Genomic DNA, 22,437 nt, shown 5'->3' with positions numbered 1-22,437 from the left:
CTTTTCACTCAGCATTGCTGTCTTAAAGAGACAAATAGTTGCTACTTCATCAATAAAGTCATAAATAGGAGGCCAAATGCTGCTCCAACTGACACCCTGGGCAGCCCCAGTGGGAAGAATTCTACTCCGTTATGCTGGTGTAATCTGGGTTAGCCCCAAAGAAGACAGTGGAATTACTCCTGTTTTTTACACCAGTGTGACTGAAAGTATCATTTGACCCACTAGTTGGATGGAGTAGCTTGGGAGTGTCAGTTAGTGGATTCTTTGGCCCACACTAATTTTTTTAAAGTGGGGGGAGGGGATGTTAATCTTTGTATCATTCCCCTCTGCTGCCCCTCGTGTCCCTTCAAATGAGAGTTTCCGGGTGATGACACTATGCGGAATGGGTGGTTTGGGTTTGCTCTTTTAAAATCTTCGTATAATGAAATAGCTGTCCAATAGTCAGGTCATTTTTAAAATTCCCTTAAGTGGTTTGTGTTGGTAAATAACTTTGAAGATTAAAAGTGCAATGTATGTGGTAGGTGATAGTAATTTTAAACAGCAGCTTGTAATTGCAGATCTTTTTACGATCTGGTCCTTTCCAGTTTCCACTTCTGTACTTAACCTCTCCTCCTCTCTCCATTCAAGTACTTGATCACCACCTGAATTTGTCTGTGCTTCTTTTGGGTGAAGCAGTGTTGCAATCAGGGAAGCATAAAATGGGAGAAGACTAAGAGGAGATGGTTATACAAATAATTACAACATAGGATTAAAAATAAACAAAAATCTTACTACCTGAGTGAAATCAAAATGGTTTTAAAAATGCTTAACATAAAAGTTTTATAGGATTCCTTCTGCAAACACTACTGAGGGATAAAGTAAAGTCTTTCTCATTTAAGGTCATTCCTTAATGTCATTAATTTTGAAGGTACCTAAAAGTAGAGGAAGCCACTATCGTGTGGAGGATAAAAAAAAAAATGGGTAATGAGACCAAGTTTATTTATCTCTTCCTGCTTTCTAGGCTGCAGGGAGTTGGGGGCAGAGAAAGTGCTCTGCCCTTTGATCTTTTTGAGCCTTATATATTAATAAGCTCAATATTTAAAAGTTCCTTACTAAAACCAATTAGAATCAATGAATAATAGGTTTCAAGTATTCTCTGATTACTCAAAATCCCTCATCTGTTGACTTAACTCTTATCTGTAGCTACTAGGGCTCACTAAAGATGCTTTCTGTGTATTTAAGCATCTTTTTATAAATTAAAAAATATTCTTTTCTTTTCTAGTTTACGTTCATCATTGGAGCAAACTTCACAGGTGATGGTAAGCATTCTTTACTTCTACTGTGTATCTGAGAGTATGGGCAATGCACACTTCGTATATTAACTGCATATACAAGCAAATTGTATTGAACTGTCAGCACATAGTTAAAAGAATTGTATTTTAAATTAGTTAAATTGCATTCAAAGTAAAATTTATTTATTAAAATAATTGTTTGGTCTCCTCAGAGAAGAATCTAGAGACATATAACAGGAAAATAACAGAGAAATCTGCTGATCACTCTTCTTAGATTTATAGCTTTTATACGGTTGAGAAAAACTCCTCTGTATTTCCATTTACACAACAGCTGAAAAAACACAGACATAGAGCTATATTCCATAGTTAGCCTTTAATGTGTTCCTTTTCCTTCTTCATCCCAATCTAAAACATCCCCTTAATTTTTTTTTCAACAGATGGATTTTAAAAATTCAATGAAAGAGTGAGGTTTTCTGCGGTCACTTTTTTTCCCTTTCCAAACACAGAAGTATTTGGATAAGCACCAAAATCACAATTCTGTCTACATGAAGTGGCCCTTTGTATTCCTCTTCCCCTAAATTAACAACTGGGGCTAGTCAGATAGACAAATCAGCCAGCTGTATTCCAAAGTTTTCAGTGAGGTCATCACCAAGGCCCATTTTAGAAACATTTTAGTTAAAAGAACTGAAGATATTTTCTGTATTTTAAAAAGATATGTTGTCATCTTGGAGAATACATAGCATATATGAAACTTTCCTTTTTTGTCAAGCTGTATTAACTGCTCTACTGATGTTTCCAAACTTGATTTTTAATTAATTCAGTGGGAAAAATTAAACAAAGTGCTCCAGAACTAACTATGTGAAATGGGAGTTGCAACTTCTCAGATTTGACCACAGAATTTTCTGGTCTTGACTATACTTTGAAGAACTAGAGTCAGTGTGACATTCTCATTTAACGAAAGCAAAGTAAAAACCTTAAATATCCTGGTTTTTAGGAGTTCATTTTCCTTCTTCTAAAATAAATAAATAAATACATCCTTGCAACAGGGCCAGATTCTCCTCTTACACCAGCATAAATTGGAAATAAATCCCCTGAAGTCAGTGGAGTTTCACCAGCACAATCGAAGTGCATGAGGAGCATCTGGCTCATAAAGTCTTAGCCAAAAAGACAGATATTTTGTTATGCATTTCCATAAAAATTAATTTGGTGGCTGTTTCTTAAAGTCACTTGTATGACACCATAGATTTGCATAAACAGACGAGACCCAATTCCTGACTCAGTGTTTAAGTGAAATAAGGAAAAAAAAAAAGTTTATTAGCTTGAGACTTTGTTCTTGTAACTACTTAAACATAACCTTAAAATTATGTTGTCAGTGTTTTTAAGCCCCTTTTGGAGGGGCGGGGTGCAGGAAGGGAGGTTGGTTTTGGGGAAGAGGTGGTAAGACTTTAGCTATGAAGTGTCGCTAAACCAAATTCATAAAATTAGATTTTTTTAAAAAATCATTCTTGGTGATTTAGGACGTTAATACAGGTAAAAAAGTATAATTTTTTATCTTGACAGTATCCCTGAAAAAGAAAAGATGACCTTCCACATTTAAGTCTAAAATAGTCCAAATGTTTGGCATAAAAAATAGATCAAGTAAAACTCTCCCTCCCCAGAGACGCACAAAATATCTACACCAAGAACATGCATTATGGGAGGAACATCAGACTTTACACTAAATGTATTGGCTTTTGTCAGTTTAAGACAGACACGTGTCATTGCATCATGGGTATCCAAATTAATTAAGTGAGACCAACTTGTTTTTAAATCCAACATCACTTTCCATGCATCCAGAGCCCTTACTCAGAAGCTCTACCCCAAGGACAGACAGTGGGCAAACACCACCCCAAGAGTGATTTAGCTTTCCATTATCCCTGACCTTTCTCCAACACTACCCATGTGTAGCCGAATTAGTAGGGGAGGGGAACATATTGCAATCTTTTTCTATACAGAATTTACTTTACTATATAGGGCTGCTGCACTCTTACAGAGATATGTGGCTAGAATAGAGCCATGGGTAAACTGTTGTGTCAGGCAAACAAACATTTTTAAAAACAATTGTTGCTGTTTTACAACTTGTTAAGATTTATAACTAGAAAGAGATATTTTAGTTTACTTCAGTCAATGAACTTTATTACCCTTTTTCAGATTATAGCTGCTGATGAATAGAGAAGTGAGATTTATTAGCAGCACAGCACTTTGCTATGCACGCTGTGGGGGTTAATTGAGACCTTGACTAAGGTGTGATTGAGACGTGACTAAGTTGCCATCTGATCTCTACCACTGAAATTATTATGGCAAGGAGATGAGGTAAATGCATTACTAAATGAAATAGGTGCCTTTATTTAGTACAGAGGGATTTCAGAAGCATTACCCTCTGCCTGCTAACATGAAGCTTGTGTATTCGTAGTATGGGGCTTATCCCACACACACTTTGAAGTAATCAATCCTCATTCAGCTCAGCTTTCACCTGTGTAGTATATGAATTCACGTGAATTCATTTGCATTAGTAAGTGCTGAGTATTTATATCCACACAGGCTCGGTTTGCATTAGTACATTTCAACATGTTGCCCCAAAGGAGTGGCTTCCACTGTAATAACAGCACTTTGGGGTAAAGCTTTGATGCAGTCATTCTCGTTACTTTCTTCCTTGGTGACTAGTAGAGTGAGCAACATGATCTATTTTTGTATGTATAGTATGTTCACGCTTCAAGCACTTGTCATTTTTCCTCCAGAATACATGGATTTTGTTATCATAGGAAGTAAAGCATTTGGAATGAAAAAGCTTTTCAATTCTAGGAGTTGCCTCAACACTGTCTCTCCCCTCTGCTATTTTTAGGAGGACTCACTGCATGAAGACTCCCACCCATGGTATAATCAACAAGTGTATGCAAGATACTGGAAGCATTACGACCAAGCCATGCACTGGATGTACAAGCACAAAAATGCCTACAGGAAAGCCATGGAGTCCTTTCATCATCTATCATGGTATCCATCCAAAACCTTTCCTACAGGCCGTTACTCGGATTGGGATGGAGGCAACCCATCGGATGCTGACGACTATTCTACCTACACTCCAAACAGCAGAGCACGTTACCCTTCCTGGCCCCAGCAATACCCAGATGCCCACTGCAGTACCAGAATGACCAAGAATATGGGCAGGGATTCTGAAATGGAGAAGGATTCTGAGTCTGAAGAGGAGATAGAATGCGACCTGAGCAACATGGAGATCACAGAGGAGCTCCGCCAGTATTTTGCACAGACAGAGGCGCACAGGCAGGAGTTACGTAAGTTCAGGCCTTGTTTGTATTATATACTTTCCATTTCAGGCTGTAATGAATATGTCCTTAATTCAACATTAGGGTATTGCAATATAATACACAAGAGTAATGGGCACTAGAAGTAAATGAACCAGTGAAAATACTTGTGGTTTTTCTACATAGCGAGAATGAGTATGAATGCTTTGGAGAATAGAAGTAGCATGTATTTGTTCAGGAGAAAATGCTTTGTTTAGAGCAATTCTGGGGGAAAATTGAGGAATCTGTAATATTAAGATAGGTAGTGAAAATCTCCATCTTTTTCCTCAGCAGAACAGGTAATACTAATATTTTAATTATAAACTTTTTTCTATAAAAATGATCCTTTGAGTCATTTCCAACTTTCCATTACTCTGTCCCTACTATTGTTCTGGTTTATCCTACAAATACCCAAGTGCTGAAAAATTTTTGCATTGACATACAGTACTTCCTTTAAAAACCAAAAGATTTTTTTTAACATTTCAAAATTCTTAATCAATTGATGCTCACATTTTAAACTAAAGCTTAAGTCAGCTGAGTTAAAAAAAATGAATGTCAGTATTCTCAAAAATCTGGGCTTCTTAAGGTTAAATTTAGTAAAATCCTAGATTCCTGAGAGGTCCAGCCCAAAGGAAATTCCTAGCTATGTTGTTTAATGCTGGAGGAAGCTGCAATGTACTCTTTTAAGATGGAGTAGCCGTTTGCTTTATTTTTCTTTGGCTCACCAAACAGTAAAAATTCCAAGACCTGTCTTCCCCCTTGGTACCCTTCAGTGTTGTACAGGAAATATTTTTTCTTTCACATTCAAAGCCTCAAGCCCAGCTCTGGGAAAATAGTAGGGGGATATTAGCCAAAAAAATCAGTAGGGGAGTTTTTGCAAGTCTCAGTCCTTGGAGATCTCCAAGTCATCTTTATCTCTGTGAAATCCTTTTAAAAAAACAAAGTGTCTTGTCCTGATTTATAGTTTATTGCATAGACAAATAAAGTTTACAGGCAAGTTTATAATCTGTTTTGAGGAAACAATGTGAAAAAAATCATTTTCCCCATGTTCTTTGCATGGGAAATATCCAGTATAAATGCTTAATAGAATGAGCTGTCATTGTAATTATGCTATCCTTTCTCTGGGCATTAAGGAGGGAGAGAGGAGGGAAATAATTTGAAAAAAGTGTAATCAACAAGTAGGAATTTTTTGTAAATTACATTCTGCTATTTAAATCCTTAGAGTCAAGAATATCTGGAATGCTGAAACACACAGGCTTAAGCGTACACATACAATCAATAGCAAAATCAGAAAGGCTAAGGCACACAATGCGTTATACCTAGCAAGAAATACAAATGGCAATAAGAAGAGGTTCTTTAAAGACATTAGGAGCAAGAGAAAGACAAAGGAAAGTGTAGGTCCTCTGCTTAGCCAGGGAAGGAGAGCTAATAAGTAATGACATCAAGAAGACTGAGGTGTTTAATGCCTATTTTACTTCAGTCTTCACTAAAAAGGTTATTAGTGATAAAATACTCAACACAATTCACATTAATAACAACGGAGAAAGAACCCAAGCTACATTAGACAAAGAGGAGATTAAAGAATATGTATGTAAATTAGATGTTTTCAAGTTGGCAGGGCCTGATAAAATTCATCCAAGGGTACTTAAGGAACTAGCTGAAGCACTCTCAGAACCACTGAGGATGGGTAAGGTCCTAGAGGACTGAAGAGGGGGAAACATAGTACCTATTTTTAAAAAGTGAAACAAAGAGGACCTGGGGAGTTATATACCAGTCAGTCTAACGTCAATACCTGGAAAGATTCAGGAACAAATTATTAAACAATCAATAGCCAGGATGGAATTGTGAAGAACAAAGCATGCCAAGCCACCCTAATTTCCTTCTTTGACAGGGTTACTGGTCTAGTGGATGCGGGGGGAAAGCAGTAGATGTGTAAGTAAGTAAAGAGCTTAATCTTGATCTTAGTAAGGCTTTTGACACAATCATGACATTCTCATAAGCAAATTAGGGAAATGTAAATCTAAATGAAATGACTGAGGTGGGTGCACAGCTGGTTGAAAGACTGTACTCAAAAAGGAGATATCAGTGGTACACTGTCAAACTGGGAGGGTGTATCTAGTGGAGTCCTGTAAGGGTCAGACCTGGGTTCAATACTACTACATATTTTCATTAATGACTTGGATAATGGAGTGAGTATTATAAAATTTGTGGATGATGCCAAACTGGGAGGGGCTGCAAGCACTTTGAAAGACAGAATTAGAATTCGAAAGGACTTTGACAAATTAGAGAAATGGTCTGAAATCAACAAAATGAAATTCAGTAAAGACAAATGCAAGGTGTACTATGTTTAGGAAAGCAAAATCAAATGCACAACTACAGAATGAGGAATATCTGGCTAATAGTACTGCTGAAAAGAATTTGGGGATTATATTGGATCACAAATTGAATGTGAGTCAACAGGGTGATGCAGTTGCAAAAAAGGGTAATATTATTCTGGGGTGTATTAACAAGAGTGTCGTGTATTTAAGACACAGGACGTAATTGTGCCGCTCTGCTTAGCACTGGTGAGGCCTCAGCAGAATACTGTGTCCAATTCTGGGCACCATACTTTAGGAAACCTGGACAAATCAGAGTCCAAAAGAGAGCCAAAAAAATGAGAAATATAACCTATGAGAAAAAGTTTTAAATAACTGGGTATGATTAGTTTTGAGAAAAGAAGACTGAGGGGGGGAACCTGATAATCGTCTTCAAATATATTAAAGGCTGTTATAAAGAGGACAGTGATCAATTGTTCTCCAGGGTAACAAACCTTGTGGATAAGGGGGGAAGCAGTAGATGTGGTATATCTTGACTTTAGGAAAGCTTTTGATACTGTCTCACATGACCTTTTCATAAACAAACTAGGGAAATACAAAGATGGAGCTACTATAAGGTGGGTGCATAACTAGTTGGAAAACCGTTCCCAGAGAGTAGTTATCAATGGTTCACAGTCAAGCTGGAAGGGCATATCAAGTGGGGTCCCACTGGGATCAGTTCTGGGTCCAGTTCTGTTGAATATCTTCGTCAATGATTTAGATAATGGCATAGAGAGTACACTTGCAACCCCTCCCATCTTGGTATCATCAAACTGGGATGATACGAAGCTGGGAGGGCTTGCAAGTGCTTTGGATGATAGGATTAAAATTAAAATGATCTGGACAAACTGGAGAAATGGCCTGAAGTAAATAGGATGAAATTCAATAAGGACAAATGCAAACTACTCCACTTAGGGAAGAACAATCAGTTGCACACATACAAAATTGGAAGGAGTACTGCAGAAAGGGATCTGGGGGTCATAGTGAGGATCACGAGTTAAATATGAGTCAACGGTGTTACACTATTGCAAAAAAAAGCAAATATCATTCCCAGATGTATTAGCAGGAGTGTTGTAAGCAAGACAGGAGAAGTAATTCTTCTGCTCTACTCTGTGCTGATTAGGCCTCAACTGGAGTGTTGTGTCCAGTTCTGAGCGCAACATTTCAGAAAAGATGTGGACAAATCGGAGAAAATCCAGAGAAGAGCAACAAAAATGATTAAAGGTCTAGAAAACATGACCTATGAGGGAAGGTTGAAAAAAATTGTGTTTGTTTAGTCTGAAGAAGAGAAGACTATGGGAGGATATGATAGCAGTTTTCAAGTACATAAAAGGTTGTTACAAGGTGAAGGGAGAAGAATTGTTCTCCTTAATGTCTGGGGATAGAACAAGAAGCAATGGGCTTAAATAGCAGCAAGGGCAGTTTAGGTTGGACATTAGGAAAAACTTCTTAACTGGTCCAGTGGTCTTAACTTGACCTTCCCTGGTCACTTCCAGCCCTATGTTTCTGTGATTCAGGGTAATACACTGCTCAAGGAAAATAACATGAGCAACATAATGAAGCTCAGAATAGCGCTTGATGTGCAACCTGTACTCATGTGAGTTCTGCTGTGGCAGAAGCAGGCCTCTGTCGAAGATCTTAATCTGAAGAGAGAAAACACTTCGAGAACTACAACTAAGACAATTTAGAAATACAGAACATTTTCCTTTTGTTAATTTTTTTCATGCATGGTGGGTATTTGAGGATTGTCATGATTAAGGCAAAGGCCTGGTACTCAGGAGATCTGGGTTCAGTTATTGGCTCTGCCACAGACTTTGCTGTGTGACCTTGGGCAAGTTAGTTAATATCTCTGTGCCTCAGTTATAAGCAGGAGGAAGGCCTCTTGGTGAAGGCCCATAGCTCTGAGTTGGGACACCAGAGCTTCTATTCCTGGCTGTAGCACGGACTTATTGGGACACCTTGGTGAGACACTGAGGTCCTGATTGTGCTCTCACACTAGTTTTGGCAGGTGTAATTCTATTCAGTTCAGTGAAGTTATTCTTGATTTACTATGGTGCAAGTGAAAGCAAAATTAGGCTCTTCTGTGTGACCTCAGGTTCCTCATCTGTAAAGTGCAGATAATGATGATTACCTGCTTCATAGAAATATTGAAGCTAAATTAATAAAGTACTACATATTTATAAATTGCCCCCACAGCCTCAGGTGAAAGATGCCATTTAAGTGGAAACTTTTATTATTAATTCAGAAAATACATTATCTGTACATTCAGGAATAACTGCTTCTGACCAATAAATAAATAAATAAAATAGGTCTTTTTTTGAGCAACTCCAACAGAATTTATAAAAAAAGTAGCTACGCAGAGGGAGGGGAAAATATTGTGTTCTCTACTGTGTGCTGTAAATGAGTAGTGGTGAGCTCTGTTGAGACCATGTGGACGGTGAAAGATACAGTGCTGCTATGTTTAATTATATAGAGCTATTGATTTTCCTGAGTACTGTTTTTAAGCCAAATGAAATTTATAGAGGGTTCATGAAGCTGAACTCTGTCATGACACTATCTTGTTCTGTCTTTCATCCTTGAAGCTGTATTGATCCTCAAGGAAAGGTAGACGAGGCACATAAAAATGATCACGTTATCAGCCTTGTATATATCCTCTCTCAGGTATTTTTCTCTTTGTAATCCATCACAGCCCGACTTGGTTCTGGCCTGGTAGCCTCATGACCATGGAGGGGGCTCAAGTTCAATATCTTATCTGCCATAAGAGTACATAGTGCTACACACCATAGTTTGTGCTGAACAATTAACAAATCCACACCCCAAGAAATTAACAATCCAATAATACAAGTGAAAATAAACTGATATAAATCAGAATAAACAGACATGGTGTTTTATGGGTGGTGAGGCAAGCATGCTTTACAGAGAAGGTTAGGGTTTAGACTTGTTTTCTTTTGAATGATTATAGTGCAAGAACTTGACGTATGTTAATTGGGATTTTATTCCAGACATATAGTATTGGGTGGGACGCAGAAAGTCATGAAATCGGGAGTGGGCATAGAAGACAAATGGGGCAATGAGGAGAGGACACTGGGTGGAGATTAAGGAACATGAGATAATGCTGGCGAGAAGGATGAATAGACAAATTTATCTCCCATCTTACCCAGCTGCTGCTATTTCATTGATTGTTACTATATTTACATACAAAAACACATTAAAAGAATGTTATTTATTTCATTTTCAAGCACTCAAAAGTTACTAAATACTTTACAACTGTAACTCCACCCCCTTGTGTGTATGCATATGGTGGTCTTTATTCTGTGATCACATACTGTTTTTCCACAGGATCCTGCCTCATTCAGTGCAAAGGGTGGTCTAAACTTAAACCCCTTTTATTTTAAAAGCATCCTCCTTTAATGGCAGACCATTACATTACTACAGACCATTGAAGTTAACAGGAAGGTTCACAATGACTTCACTTGAGAGAATCTTGCAGACTGTAGTGTGTGGGAGGAAAAGAGTTGAGATGTAGGCAAGGATGGAGACGTGTAATGCCTTGAAGGTGAGGACAGGGAGCTTGAACGTTATATAAAAAGGGGGATAAAAAATCAGGGTGGGGAGAGATGAAATGACAGAATGATGGGAGAGGATGGTGACTGTAGGTGCAGTATTTTGGAAAGACAGCGAAAGTGAATAATAAGGAGGTGGGGGAAGAAAAAGCTGCAGTTAAAGTAGGCAAGTTATGTTTGGTCAGTGAAGGCTCCTAAAGCTACGTGTATCCCAGTACGCTCATATGTGTCAACACTGGTTTGCCACAATACTATTCTTTATAACCATATATGCATGAAAGTGAAAAAAAGAAAATAACAGAGCTTGTTTTTAAGATGTTATGGTTTTTTTTCTCCTCCCAGGAACCACAACTGACTTCAAGAACTTATAGGCTACTAAAGTCTTTTTGTGTTCTGGCAGTGTGCATTGCAGTAACTCTTTACTTTTACACTAAAGCCTTTGAAACTGGCAAACTCTGAATCTCACTGCCTGATGGAACACTTCAGTAGGGACAGAGTTTTTTCTTTACAAAGGCCTCTCTTTTAAAACACCTCCTTTTCTTTCCTAGAGTTCTGCTCGAGTGCTCTCCAGCTCTTCGTATTCTCTCTGTGATCACGTAATCAATACGTATATTACAGCTGAGGTGTATGTTCCTAAACTAACCCTAACTAATTCTGTGAGCAAAATTTAACTGACATAATCTCACAAATCAGTTACATTATCACACTAATCACATACTGTAGTTATAGTATGAACACAGCTGTGCTGTTAACCTACTTCACACTGTCCTTCCCGACACCCATCACTTGCCCACTCATCTATATCCAGCAATGAGTTATAAGAAAACTTCCTTTCATTACATTCAGAATTTGTGTAGTTATTTAATTATTATTCCCTTTTTTAATGATGATGATGATGATGATTTTATTATTTTATTTTATTGGGCTGTGCCGGCTATTCTGTTTTGGTTCCCTGCGGAACTGGTGATTCCATTAAGCCAGTGGTCACCAGCTGATCGTTGAACTGCTCCTTACTACTGTCGAGGCTTCATGAGCCATGGGAGCAAGGGGTAGGCTGGGGTAGGTGTGACCGCGAGCTGCTGCCGGCTGGGAGAGCAGCCTGAGGCAGAAGCCTCCAGCTCGCATGATATTCCAGGCAGGACTGAATCTCCATGAGATGAAACTTAAAGAATAGAATAACCTGGGGTCTCTGGATCCCATTTGGTGCTCTAAAAGGAGACCAGCCATGTCTGTCCAGGTGTCCCTGATCAACCTCACCGAGGTCTGTCAGGAGCACCCAGGAGACGTATGACGGCTATCCGTTCTACTGCACCATCTGCCACAAAGGCAAGGAGCTGCTGCTGTGTAGCAATGCAGTAGCGCGTCTGCCAGCAGAACCCAGGAGACATATGGTGACGGTGAGCTGAGCGGGCTCCATGCTTGCCGTGGTATGGCGTTTGCACGGATAACCCAGGAAAAAAGGCACGAAATGATTGTCTGCCGTTGCTTTCCCAGAGGGAGGGAGGAAGGGGGGCCTGACGACATGTACCCAAAAGCACCCGCAACAATGGTTTTTGCCCCATCAGGCATTGGGAGCTTAACCCAGAATTCCAATGGGCAGCAGAGACTGCAGGAACTGTGGGATAGCTACCCACAGTGCACCACTCTCTTTAAGTCGATGCTAGCCACAGTAGTGAGGACGCACTCCACCGACTTAATGTGCTAAGTGTGGACACACACAATTGACTGTATAAAATCGGTTTCTAAAAATCCACTTCTACAAAATCGACCTAATTTCATAGTGTAGACAAGGCCCAAGAGCCTGTGGATGTGAAAGACACTTCCTGGGAATGGGGAGAGTGACAAACCGTGAGTATTTCCAGCTGGAGGAGGGAGGGATTGTCTGTGTGGGACTGTGGAGTACTAGGGGATTGTATCTGAATAGCCCAGTGGGGAGCGTAGGATTCTGTTTTCCTCTAGAGCCAGTCCTGGCACTGGACTCTGCTACACTAGCAATTTTCTGAAGTTAGTCCTGCTTATTTGCTTATTCTGCTGGCATCTGCAGCTGCTCTTACTGGCTCCCATGCTCTCCTTTACATTCTTTTCCCCTCCAGGGGAGCCTGGGAGAGCAGCTGCAGCTGCTGGGGAAAGAACTGGTGAGACCCTGCTGACAAGAGCAGCTCTAGAGGAAAGCCATGTCTCCTGCTCCTCTGGTGGCTCTTCAGAAGTAGTCACTTCATTGCCTGGAATACTTATTCAGCTCTCTGTGTGCTCCTCTCCCCAGACTGTGTGTTTGCTGCCTGCCCCGTAACCTGCTGTGGTTGGATACCCTTACTACTTACTTACTTTGCAGGAGAAATGTCTGGCATTTCTGGTCTCCAAAATCAGTGCACCTCAGCTGGAATTCTGATGGTTAGTTCTTTGCCCTTGCCCTGATGAGTCCTGCAGGAATGTACCTCAGCAGAGCCCCACCCACTGTCTCTTACCGGGAAGTGGAAGCAGGGACCTGGAAACAAGAATAGCTAATAATCTATTAAAATAAGAATTATTTACTATAACCCCTTTTGCATGGGAGATGGGGGAGGGGACTATTACAGTAGCTATTTCTATGAGAACTTTTAAAAGTGTTGTGGTATTAAACAGTAGGATAAATAAAGCAGGGTGAAGGACCAACATTTTAATGAGATATAAACAAGGTCCATAGTTTCTGCAATTCCCTGGTCACAGAATTGGCCACATAATCTACCACCTGCCCCAGAATATGGCTGCACAATATCTAAAGTTTCATTTTTAAAAGATTAATTTTCTAGTCCTTATGGTAGGGATTGGCAACCTTTGGCCCGCGGCCTGTCAGGTAAGCCCCCTGGCAGGCCAGGCCAGTTTGTTTACCTTCCGCATCCACAGGTTCAGCCGATCGCAGCTCCTACTGGCCGTGGTTCGCCGTCCCAGGCCAATGGGGCCTGTGGGAAGCAGCGTGGGCCAAAGGATGTGCTGGCCGCCACTTCCCGCAGCCCCCGCTGGCCTGGTGCAGTGAACCGCGGCCAGAGGGAGCTGCGATTGGCCGAACCTGCAGACGTGTCAGGTAAACAAAGCGGCCTGGCCCGCCAGGGGGCTTACCCTAGCGGGCTGCGGGCAAAGGTTGCTGATCCCTGCCTTCTGGTTACAAAGAAAACCTTCCAAATGCATAGCTCTGAGAGGTGTCAACTGCTCCCATTCACTTTAATTGGTGTTAATGCCCAAACTTAGTAATGACCATTTAAATGTCAGCATCTTTCACTATTTCTCTGAACATGTTAGCAAGCATCCCAATCCGGATAACAACGCTCTATGCATTGTTGTTAGAGGCAATCGGGGGAAATGGAGCTGAGAGGTCGAGGGCTGCTGCCCCCACCCCCTTCCAAAATTGTCACCTACTAATCTGCTCAAAAGAGAGAGTGAAAGAGAAGGGCAGAGAGTAAGGATGGTTAGGGTGCTGCTCACCTCAGACTTGAAAGACTGGGTTCAATTCTGTGCTCTGCTATGCACATCCAGGGTGACTTTGGGAAAGTCACGTAGGCTATGGCTACACTACGGCCACCCCCGAGTGGCATAACTTATGCCAACATAAGCGCCGGTGTGGACAGTGCTCTCCCGCCGACCTAGGGAGAAGCTCTCCCGCCAACATAGCTACCGCCACTCGCGGGGGCTGGAGTAAGTAAACTGCCGGGAGAGCGCTCTCCTGTTGGCTTAGAGCAGCTACACTAGAGAGCTTACAGTGGCATGTCTGCATCAGTGCAGCTGCGAAGCTGCAAGCTCTCTCATGTAGCCATAGCCTTAGTCTTTCTGTGCCTGCAAAATGGAGGTAATAGCTCTCCCCTATTTCATAGGGTTGTTCTGAAGATATGTACGTTGGTGATTGTGAGGTATTCAAATATTGCAGAGATGGGGGCTATATAAAGTACCGAAAATAGTTTGGAGCATCCCCTCCCCAGTTCCACAATTCTCATTTGCCTCCTGAGTGCCAAAATCCCCTGTGCTGCTGCCAAAGTCTTCCCTGATTTTGAAAGTGTTGTCAATATAAAATTCTGCAACATGTTGAAAATATGGCAGAAGTGTAAAATGAAAAATAAATTTTGAACTGAGATTTGTATTGAAATTAATATTAGAGTAAATAACACAAGGTGCTAGAGAATCACTCTACTGATTCTGTGATTGCTCATATTTAATTCAGTAAAAACCTCCTTGTTTTGATTTCACTTGGAGCTACTGCAGAAATGTCACAGCACCAGAAAATTCAGCACTACTTTGCCACTGAAATCAACTACGGAATTCAGGTCCTCAAAGTGTGTTTTAACACTGTTGTCCCCAAGTATCAGTACACCAACCTTCTGATATTCTCTCCCACTGCATAGTCCTTGCAGATTGCCTTCCTTTTCAGCAGCTGGAGACAGAGCTGTGGAGGAGACTAGAGCACCAGTGGTAGTAGATTATTTGCTCAAAGCCTCATCAGTTGTGATTGTTTTCACATTACTGTGCCAGAGTTGTGGTGCAGTATAGCTAAGTAAGCATTTTCTTCTCTTATCACAGCATTGGTGAAGTCTACACCTGTGGAACTGTTCAGTGGGGGTTTTAATTGTAAAGGACTTTTTTTTTTTTTTTTAACTGCAAAGAAGGAAAATTCATAATAATCAGAGCAAGCTGTCTGGCACATTGAGGGAGATACTGTCAGGGCAGTAGGTGTTAAATGCCTTCTCATCCTTTGTGGACTTTCTTGCTAAGATGGATTTTAAGAGAGCCAAGTCTGCCCACTTCTTATGCGGTGGACTGTTGCGCTTCTTGGTTGGTAAAAGCCCCAGTTCATCAAGGCTCTTCAGAACATGCCTAAATGTGGTCATGTGAGTAGCCCCATTGAAGTCAGTTTTTCAGTTGACGTACACACAGTTTGAGTGAGCAGATAATTTTGCTTTCAGCGTAGAATTACAAGGGAGGGAAGTGGCCTTTTTTCAGTAGACATTGTAAATCTTAGTTTAATTTACTAAGATGCCCTGGTAGATGAAAGACAGTATCAAGACTAGGAGACCATGTTTTAGTTTATACTCTGGTCTGGACTTTTGCTTCCTGGCATGCAGGAGGTTTCTCCTTGTTTGAGTTAATTTTTATAGCAGCGTGGAGTGCCAAACTTGTTGACCAATAACCAGTGAAGTTGGTGGGTGGTCAGCTACCATAATATAATAGCAGAGGAAAATATCAAGAACATTCAGAAGAAAGTCTGAGGAAAAATCCCAAATCCCTTGCTACCAAAGTTCTGATCAACTGAGCCACTCTGGAAAGTGTGATGACCCCTCTCTCAAGAGGCCCCTTATGAAATGATGGACAAGCCAGGTTAGGCAGCTTGCCCTGGTTGCCTAGAGGCATGGACTTTTGGGGGTTTTTTGTTTGTTTGTTTTTTTAACTTGCTGAGGCCAGCTTAATCCTGATCAGTGTAATTTATTTTATTCTGTGTGTCTGCAGTAACAGTTACTTGGATCACTGCTAGTTAACTAAAAGATCAGTGCATAGTTCCTGTATGTTTCTTTTGAAAGAAAGAGAGAAAGAAAGAAAAGGTTAACATGACAGCTACAAAATGTTACCCAAAAACACTTGAAGAAGAGAGTTTTTGCCGAAGCAAAGAGTAACCATTTCCCCATTGTTTGTTGTTTTATTTGCATTCATATAACAAACAGTAAAACTAGCTTCACTTCAGGGTCCCTGTCTGTAGCTGGAGTTGGGAAATATAGCTCAACAATTTAATACGCTATTGTGAGAATTACATTTTTAGAAAGTAATGCAGGAAAAATACTGTTTGGGATTAGATTCACAATTCACCTTTCAGTACTATTCAGTTGTCTGTGGTGTTCTGTGCAGGTATGAAACATTTATTTCGTAGCACATGTACTTAATCTTTGTTCACAACTCTACTCAGAACATAGATGGTAATCTTTGACAATGGCAAAACAGATTTAAAAATAAAACACCTTTGGATTTGGGCATTCTGAATTTCTTTAAGAGGCTGATACAAGTTGTTTTTGTAATGAAGCAGATAATAAAGTACATTCGCATTACCCTGGTTTAAGTAATCTCTCTGTTTACCGTAGCACTGGTGTCTTTGTCTGTTATCAGCATTGTTGCCATCAGCGACAGATTGGAATTGTTTTAGGGGGAGGGAAAGGAGTGCACAATCAGCTGGTCTGAATCTAATCTTATTGCTGTAGACTTGATCCTTACTAAAAGCAGCTGCCAGAGCCTGATCCTGCGCTAATTTCAAGGTAATGGCCAGTAGCCCATTGACGTTGTAATTCTGTCACGTGACTTAAGCGTACAGACTCTGGATATCCTTTCCAATAGTGTGTGTGTCTTACTGGGTGAATAGTACAGCCTAATATGACCTGGTTCTGGTCACTTTAACATTGTAAAACGATGCTATGCCTCAGTGACTCTAGATGCTTTAGTCCATTATGTATGCAGTGTGAATCGATCCATGTGTAGCAGAGAGATATGCTCATGGATTCTGTTAGAGCTGTCTTTAATTTCTAGAACAGACTTTCACTCAAAGTACTTACTGTCAACCAAGCTGGTTTCTATATGTAGTAATGCTTGTTTGAGTTCATGTTATAGTTGGGAGTATGAGATTATTTAAGAACTGTGAACTGTGGAAGGTAAAAGGGGGAAACATAAACCAGCTGACTGGCAGTTTAGTTGCGGATCCTGGACAGTAGAAATGTAAAGTGTTGCTAGTGTGAACGTTTGATTGATAACAAACTAAACAATAAATCTTGAGAGTCATTTCTGATCTTGGATCCTTGGGCAGGTATGTGAGATCAGAACCGAGTCCTTATTTGTTAATGGTATTTGTAAAAGAGAAATTCATTTCTTTAATCTCCTATTACTCTGCACTTCTACAAGTCATTTAATCCAAGGATTTCAAAATAATTTGTAACCATTAATCCTTCCAAAATTCCCTGTGAGGTAGGAAAACATTCTACTAATTTTATAGATCAATAGACTGAGGCACAGAGAGGATAAGTAACTTGCCAACATTATAACTACTATAAAGCAAATCTGGAAATGGAACCCAAGAGTTCTGACTTCAGTTCCTTGTTTCTAACTATTATATATTTAAATTTTTAAATTTACATTCACTCAATATCTTGGTCGTGATTTCATCTTATTTCTACAGTTGTCAGTTTCCTTCTCCTAAAGCTCTAGAAAAGCTAAGAAAGTGTCTGTTATAACAAAAGGAAATAAGCTGAATTGAATACATTTGATTTGCGAAATCTGTTTTGTGTCTGCTGTAACAGATTGCCTATTACAACCACATCCGTTCTGAGGAGTGTACTCTTTGGACTCTTTCCTACTTGTTTCCTCAGTGAGATTTCAGACTACAGCAAGACTGACAATGAAACACGTCTGCTCCTATTTCTTATGTTGAAATCCACAGTGAAACTGTTTTTTCTTAAGAGTTGTGTTGTTCATAGATTTAAGCCAAGCTCATGGTAAAATGTTTGATATCTATTCCAGTTATTAGTAGGGATGGAGATGAATTAGAACTATTCTGCATGAAGGTACCTGGGTTTATAATCCTTTGGACGCTTTTTGTTAGTTCCATTTTGTGGTCGGCTGCCATGGCAGTGACTGAGCGCTTGTCTACATGGGGAATTATTCCAGAAAAAAGTTACTTTTATTCCAGAATAGTGTCCACACATGGGACTTATACCAGCAGATCTGTAGCAGAATAGTTACTCTGCTATAGCTATGCCAGTCAATTTCCCTGTGTAGACAAGTCCTAATCCTCCCCTTTGAGCAGTGATGTGATCTCCCTTGGAGATCATGTTTCAGTGGGAGGGGAGGGGTTTCATTAAATTTTCGGTTGTAGTGCTAATATTGTCATTCTGCAAGCAAAAGCCTGTTTGAATTTAATGGCAATTTTAAGCATAGATGCAGCCTACCTAAGGTAATTCACAGCTGGAACTGGCTTGCTCACGCTGCATCATATTTTCTCATTTAGTACGTATGTGCAGGACTTCTCGTTGTTTAGTGCTCACCTGTGTCAAAGAAACCATATCCCATAAATAAGACTGTTTTTGTTTAATCCCAATTTGTTTGAATTTGGGTTTACCCGAAAATTGGTTGCATCTCCCAGGCTCCCACTGACTGACGTGTCATTCTGCAAAGCTCTGCATTGCTGCAGGAGCAGAGCTTGAGGCTTCAGCCTTGTGTGGAACTCCTAAGCTCCTTGGGATTTCTAAAGAACTAAAGCTAAATACCTTGGAGATCCCAAGTACAGAACCCTCAGTTTTTAAAGTTTTGTTTTTGTGTTTTTATACAAAGGTATTTATTAATTGTACCTAAAGGTTTAGCTGGTGTTAGTGATTGATATTTTTTTATGATAAAATAACCTGTTTCTGCCAGCTCAGAAAAGATCACATGGAAGTTTGCTGTAGTTTTATGGCTCCCTAGCAAAACCTGTGGAAGAATCAGCCTCTCAAACTGAGGAGCAGCATATGGGTAGAAGATTAGCACACCAGAGGACTGCTTCTCTTTTTAGAACTAGGAACTAAAAACCTCAGTGTAAAAGGGGAATGCAACATGCTACTCATGTCCAGCTTATATTTAGGAGTGGATTGGGAAGCTCAGAAATCAGACTATTATTTATCTTTGCAATAAACAGACAAATACACTGAACAGGAATACTCCTCAGACATCACAAAAGAAAAACACCGAGGAAAGTGAAATGTTTTTATAAAGAATAATCTGCTATCTATAATGGAAACTGGAAGACCGTCAAGGAAGAGCCATTTGCCACTTCTTCTGAAGAGCAGGGCTGTGGTCTGTTGCCAGAATATCGTTTGAATGGGCCATAACCCAGAAACATGGCAGAGTGCAAAATGTTTCCACCCAAAGAGTTATGGAGAAGTCTTTATGAGAATAGTTGTCATTTTGCATAAGCTCAGTAGATACAAGTCTCTCCATACAGATCTTTCTCCAAATAAAAATATATAAATCAGGGATTTGGAGCTCCGCTCTGACTCCGCTCCACATGCCGACTCAAATTAATTTTTAACTAAATAAAAAAGTGCATACTGTAATTTTGAAAAAACATTATTTTTATTCAGACTTTTAAAACAATTGTCATCGGCAATGATACAAACTAGAATCATTCATAATTCATTCTGTAAAAAAATATTGCAGCAATCACGTCGTCTTTCATAGCCTGCCGCAAATCATTTAAAATTAACTTTAAAGCTAAAAACAGTCACTCTACAGTAACTTGAGTTGTTGGCATGCTCGAAGCAATTCTACAGGCAGCCTGAATGCATTGTGGGTGGTGAATGGCCTCAAAAACAGACTTAACTTTTAGCCTACCAATAGACTCCATCGCCTCACAATCTTTCCGAAAGTTTCTCTCGAATAATGCTTCATTACAGTTATGAATCGCAGAAACTCGCCAGCATCTTTCTTGTTTATCCAGTTCCTTTTCGAAGGCGTCATCTTCTGAAGAATTGGTGCTTGAATTATCTCCATTTCCTTGTGGTGGTTGAAGACGTCTCAGGGATGGATGCTCGAACAAGTTCAGAGTGGAGACAGAAGTTTGAGAACAGCCTGTTATTTCTGAAGGATGTAACTTTCTGAAACTGCAAATTCGATTGTTGGTGACTCCTTTTGTTGTGTTTCGTTTTCTTCGACCTCTTTTGCCGAGTTCAAATGTAGCAATAGATTTTGTTTTTCAAGTCGTCGAGCAATATCAAGGAGACCTTCCTTTGCCTTTGGTATTTCCCTTGAGGTAAGAAGAATCCGATCCTGGGGGTCAACATAAACTCCAGCAAGGAAATTAATATTGTCAAAAGGCTTCTCTTTGCATTTCTGCATGGAGGATAGAATTCCTTCTGCAATTTGTCCACTGTTTTCTTGCAAGAATTTTGACAGTTTTCGCCATTCCTTCATTAAAACTTCCGGGGTTACATCAACAGCTTGAAGATTCACAGTTGTTTGGTTTGGCTTTGCCAAGAGGTCTCGCAGGTTCTTCTCTTCATCCCATTCAGCTTTTGTTAACTTGAGTTCTCTTGTTCCAGCAGCAGCCACTTGTTCACAGTAAGATTGAAAAACAAGAAGCTGATCAGTCATTGGAAATGTTGAACCCCAGCGAGTCACAGTATCCAATGATTGAGTTACCCCATGTAGATCAAGCAGAACACTTTGAATACTTGGGGTTCGTAGTTTGACAACAACTTGTCGAATTTTTGCCAGAAATTTCTTTGCATGTTCTTTGTTCAGTCCATCCCAGATTACCAACTGAAGAGTGTGAATACCACACCTCATCAGTTGGACTTGTGAGTCATTTTCATGAAGCCATGTTGGAAGTATGAGGCTAGGGTCATTAATCCATTGCGCAGCAGCATCCATGTTGAGTTTAAAGAAAAGGAGTACTTGTGGCACCTTAGAGACTAACCAGTTTATTTGAGCATGAGCTTTCGTGAGCTACAGCTCACTTCATCGGATGCATAGCATATCGTGGAAACTGCAGAAGACATTATATACACACAGAGACCATGAAACAAAACTTCCTCCAACCCCACTGTCCTGCTGCTAACAGCTTATCTAAAGTGATCATCAAGGAAGGCCATTTCCAGCACAAATCCAGGTATTCTCACCCCCCCACACACACACAGACACACATACAAACTCACTCTCCTGCTGGTAATAGCCCATCCCTCTTTGAAACCTCTCTTTATAATGCGCATGATAATCAAGGTGGGTCATTTCCAGCACTAATCCAGGTTTTCTCACCCCCCCCCCCACACACCCCTCCAAAAACCACACACACAAACTCACTCTCCTGCTGGCAATAGCTCATCTTACAATGTGCACAGCAATAATCCAAGTTTAACCAGAACGTCTTGGGGGGGGGGGGGGGGGGTTTGTAGGAAAAACACAACCTCAGCCTGGTCCAGTCCACACATGAGATCCACTTCCTGGACACTACAGTGCTAATAAACGATGGTCACATCAACACCACCCTATACCGGAAACCTACTGACCGCTATTCCTACCTACATGCCTCCAGCTTTCACCCTGACCACACCACACGATCCATCGTCTACAGCCAAGCTCTGCGATACAACCGCATTTGCTCCAACCCCTCAGACAGAGACAAACACCTACAAGATCTCTATCAAGCATTCTTACAACTACAATACCCACCTGCGGAAGTGAAGAAACAGATTGATAGAGCCAGAAGAGTTCCCAGAAGTCACCTACTACAGGACAGGCCTAACAAAGAAAATAACAGAACGCCACTAGCCGCCACCTTCAGCCCCCAACTAAAACCCCTCCAACGCATTATTAAGGATCTACAACCTATCCTGAAGGATGACCCAACACTCTCACAAATCTTGGGAGAAAGGCCAGTCCTTGCCTACAGACAGCCCCCCAACCTGAAGCGAATACTCACCAACAACCACATACCACACAACAGAACCACTAACCCAGGAACCTATCCTTGCAACAAAGCCCGTTGCCAACTGTGCCCACATATCTATTCAGGGAACACCATCACAGGGCCTAACAACATCAGAGGCTCGTTCACCTGCACATCCACCAATGTGATATATGCCATCATGTGCCAGCAATGCCCCTCTGCCATGTACATTGGTCAAACTGGACAGTCTCTACGTAAAAGAATAAATGGACACAAATCAGATGTTAAGAATTATAACATTCATAAACCAGTCGGAGAACACTTCAATCTCTCTGGTCACACAATCACAGACATGAGGGTCGCTATCTTAAAGCAAAAAAACTTCAAATCCAGACTCCAGCGAGAAACTGCTGAATTGGAATTCATTTGCAAATTGGATACTATTAATTTGGGCTTGAATAGAGACTGGGAGTGGCTAAGTCATTATGCAAGGTAGCC

The 22,437-nt window shown here is 40.5% G+C and overlaps 1 protein-coding gene across 2 annotated transcripts in view; it reads left to right on the top strand.

Moving 5' to 3' along the window:
* The window catches only part of GEMIN8 (gem nuclear organelle associated protein 8), a 37,215-nt gene that overhangs the window by 5,384 nt on the left and 9,394 nt on the right, over window positions 1-22,437 (top strand). For both annotated transcript variants that reach the window (XM_074945954.1, XM_074945946.1), the window contains exons 2-3: window positions 1,262-1,298; window positions 4,153-4,600. In XM_074945954.1, the coding sequence (XP_074802055.1) occupies window positions 1,296-1,298; window positions 4,153-4,600 (451 nt within the window). In that variant the 5' untranslated portion in view covers window positions 1,262-1,295. The remainder of the gene's footprint in view (window positions 1-1,261; window positions 1,299-4,152; window positions 4,601-22,437) is intronic.

Source organism: Natator depressus, chromosome 1 (assembly GCF_965152275.1).
Source record: "Natator depressus isolate rNatDep1 chromosome 1, rNatDep2.hap1, whole genome shotgun sequence".
Lineage (NCBI taxonomy): Eukaryota > Metazoa > Chordata > Testudines > Cheloniidae > Natator > Natator depressus.
The sequence above is the reverse complement of the archived record's forward strand: the minus strand, read 5'-3'. Positions and strand labels throughout refer to the sequence as shown.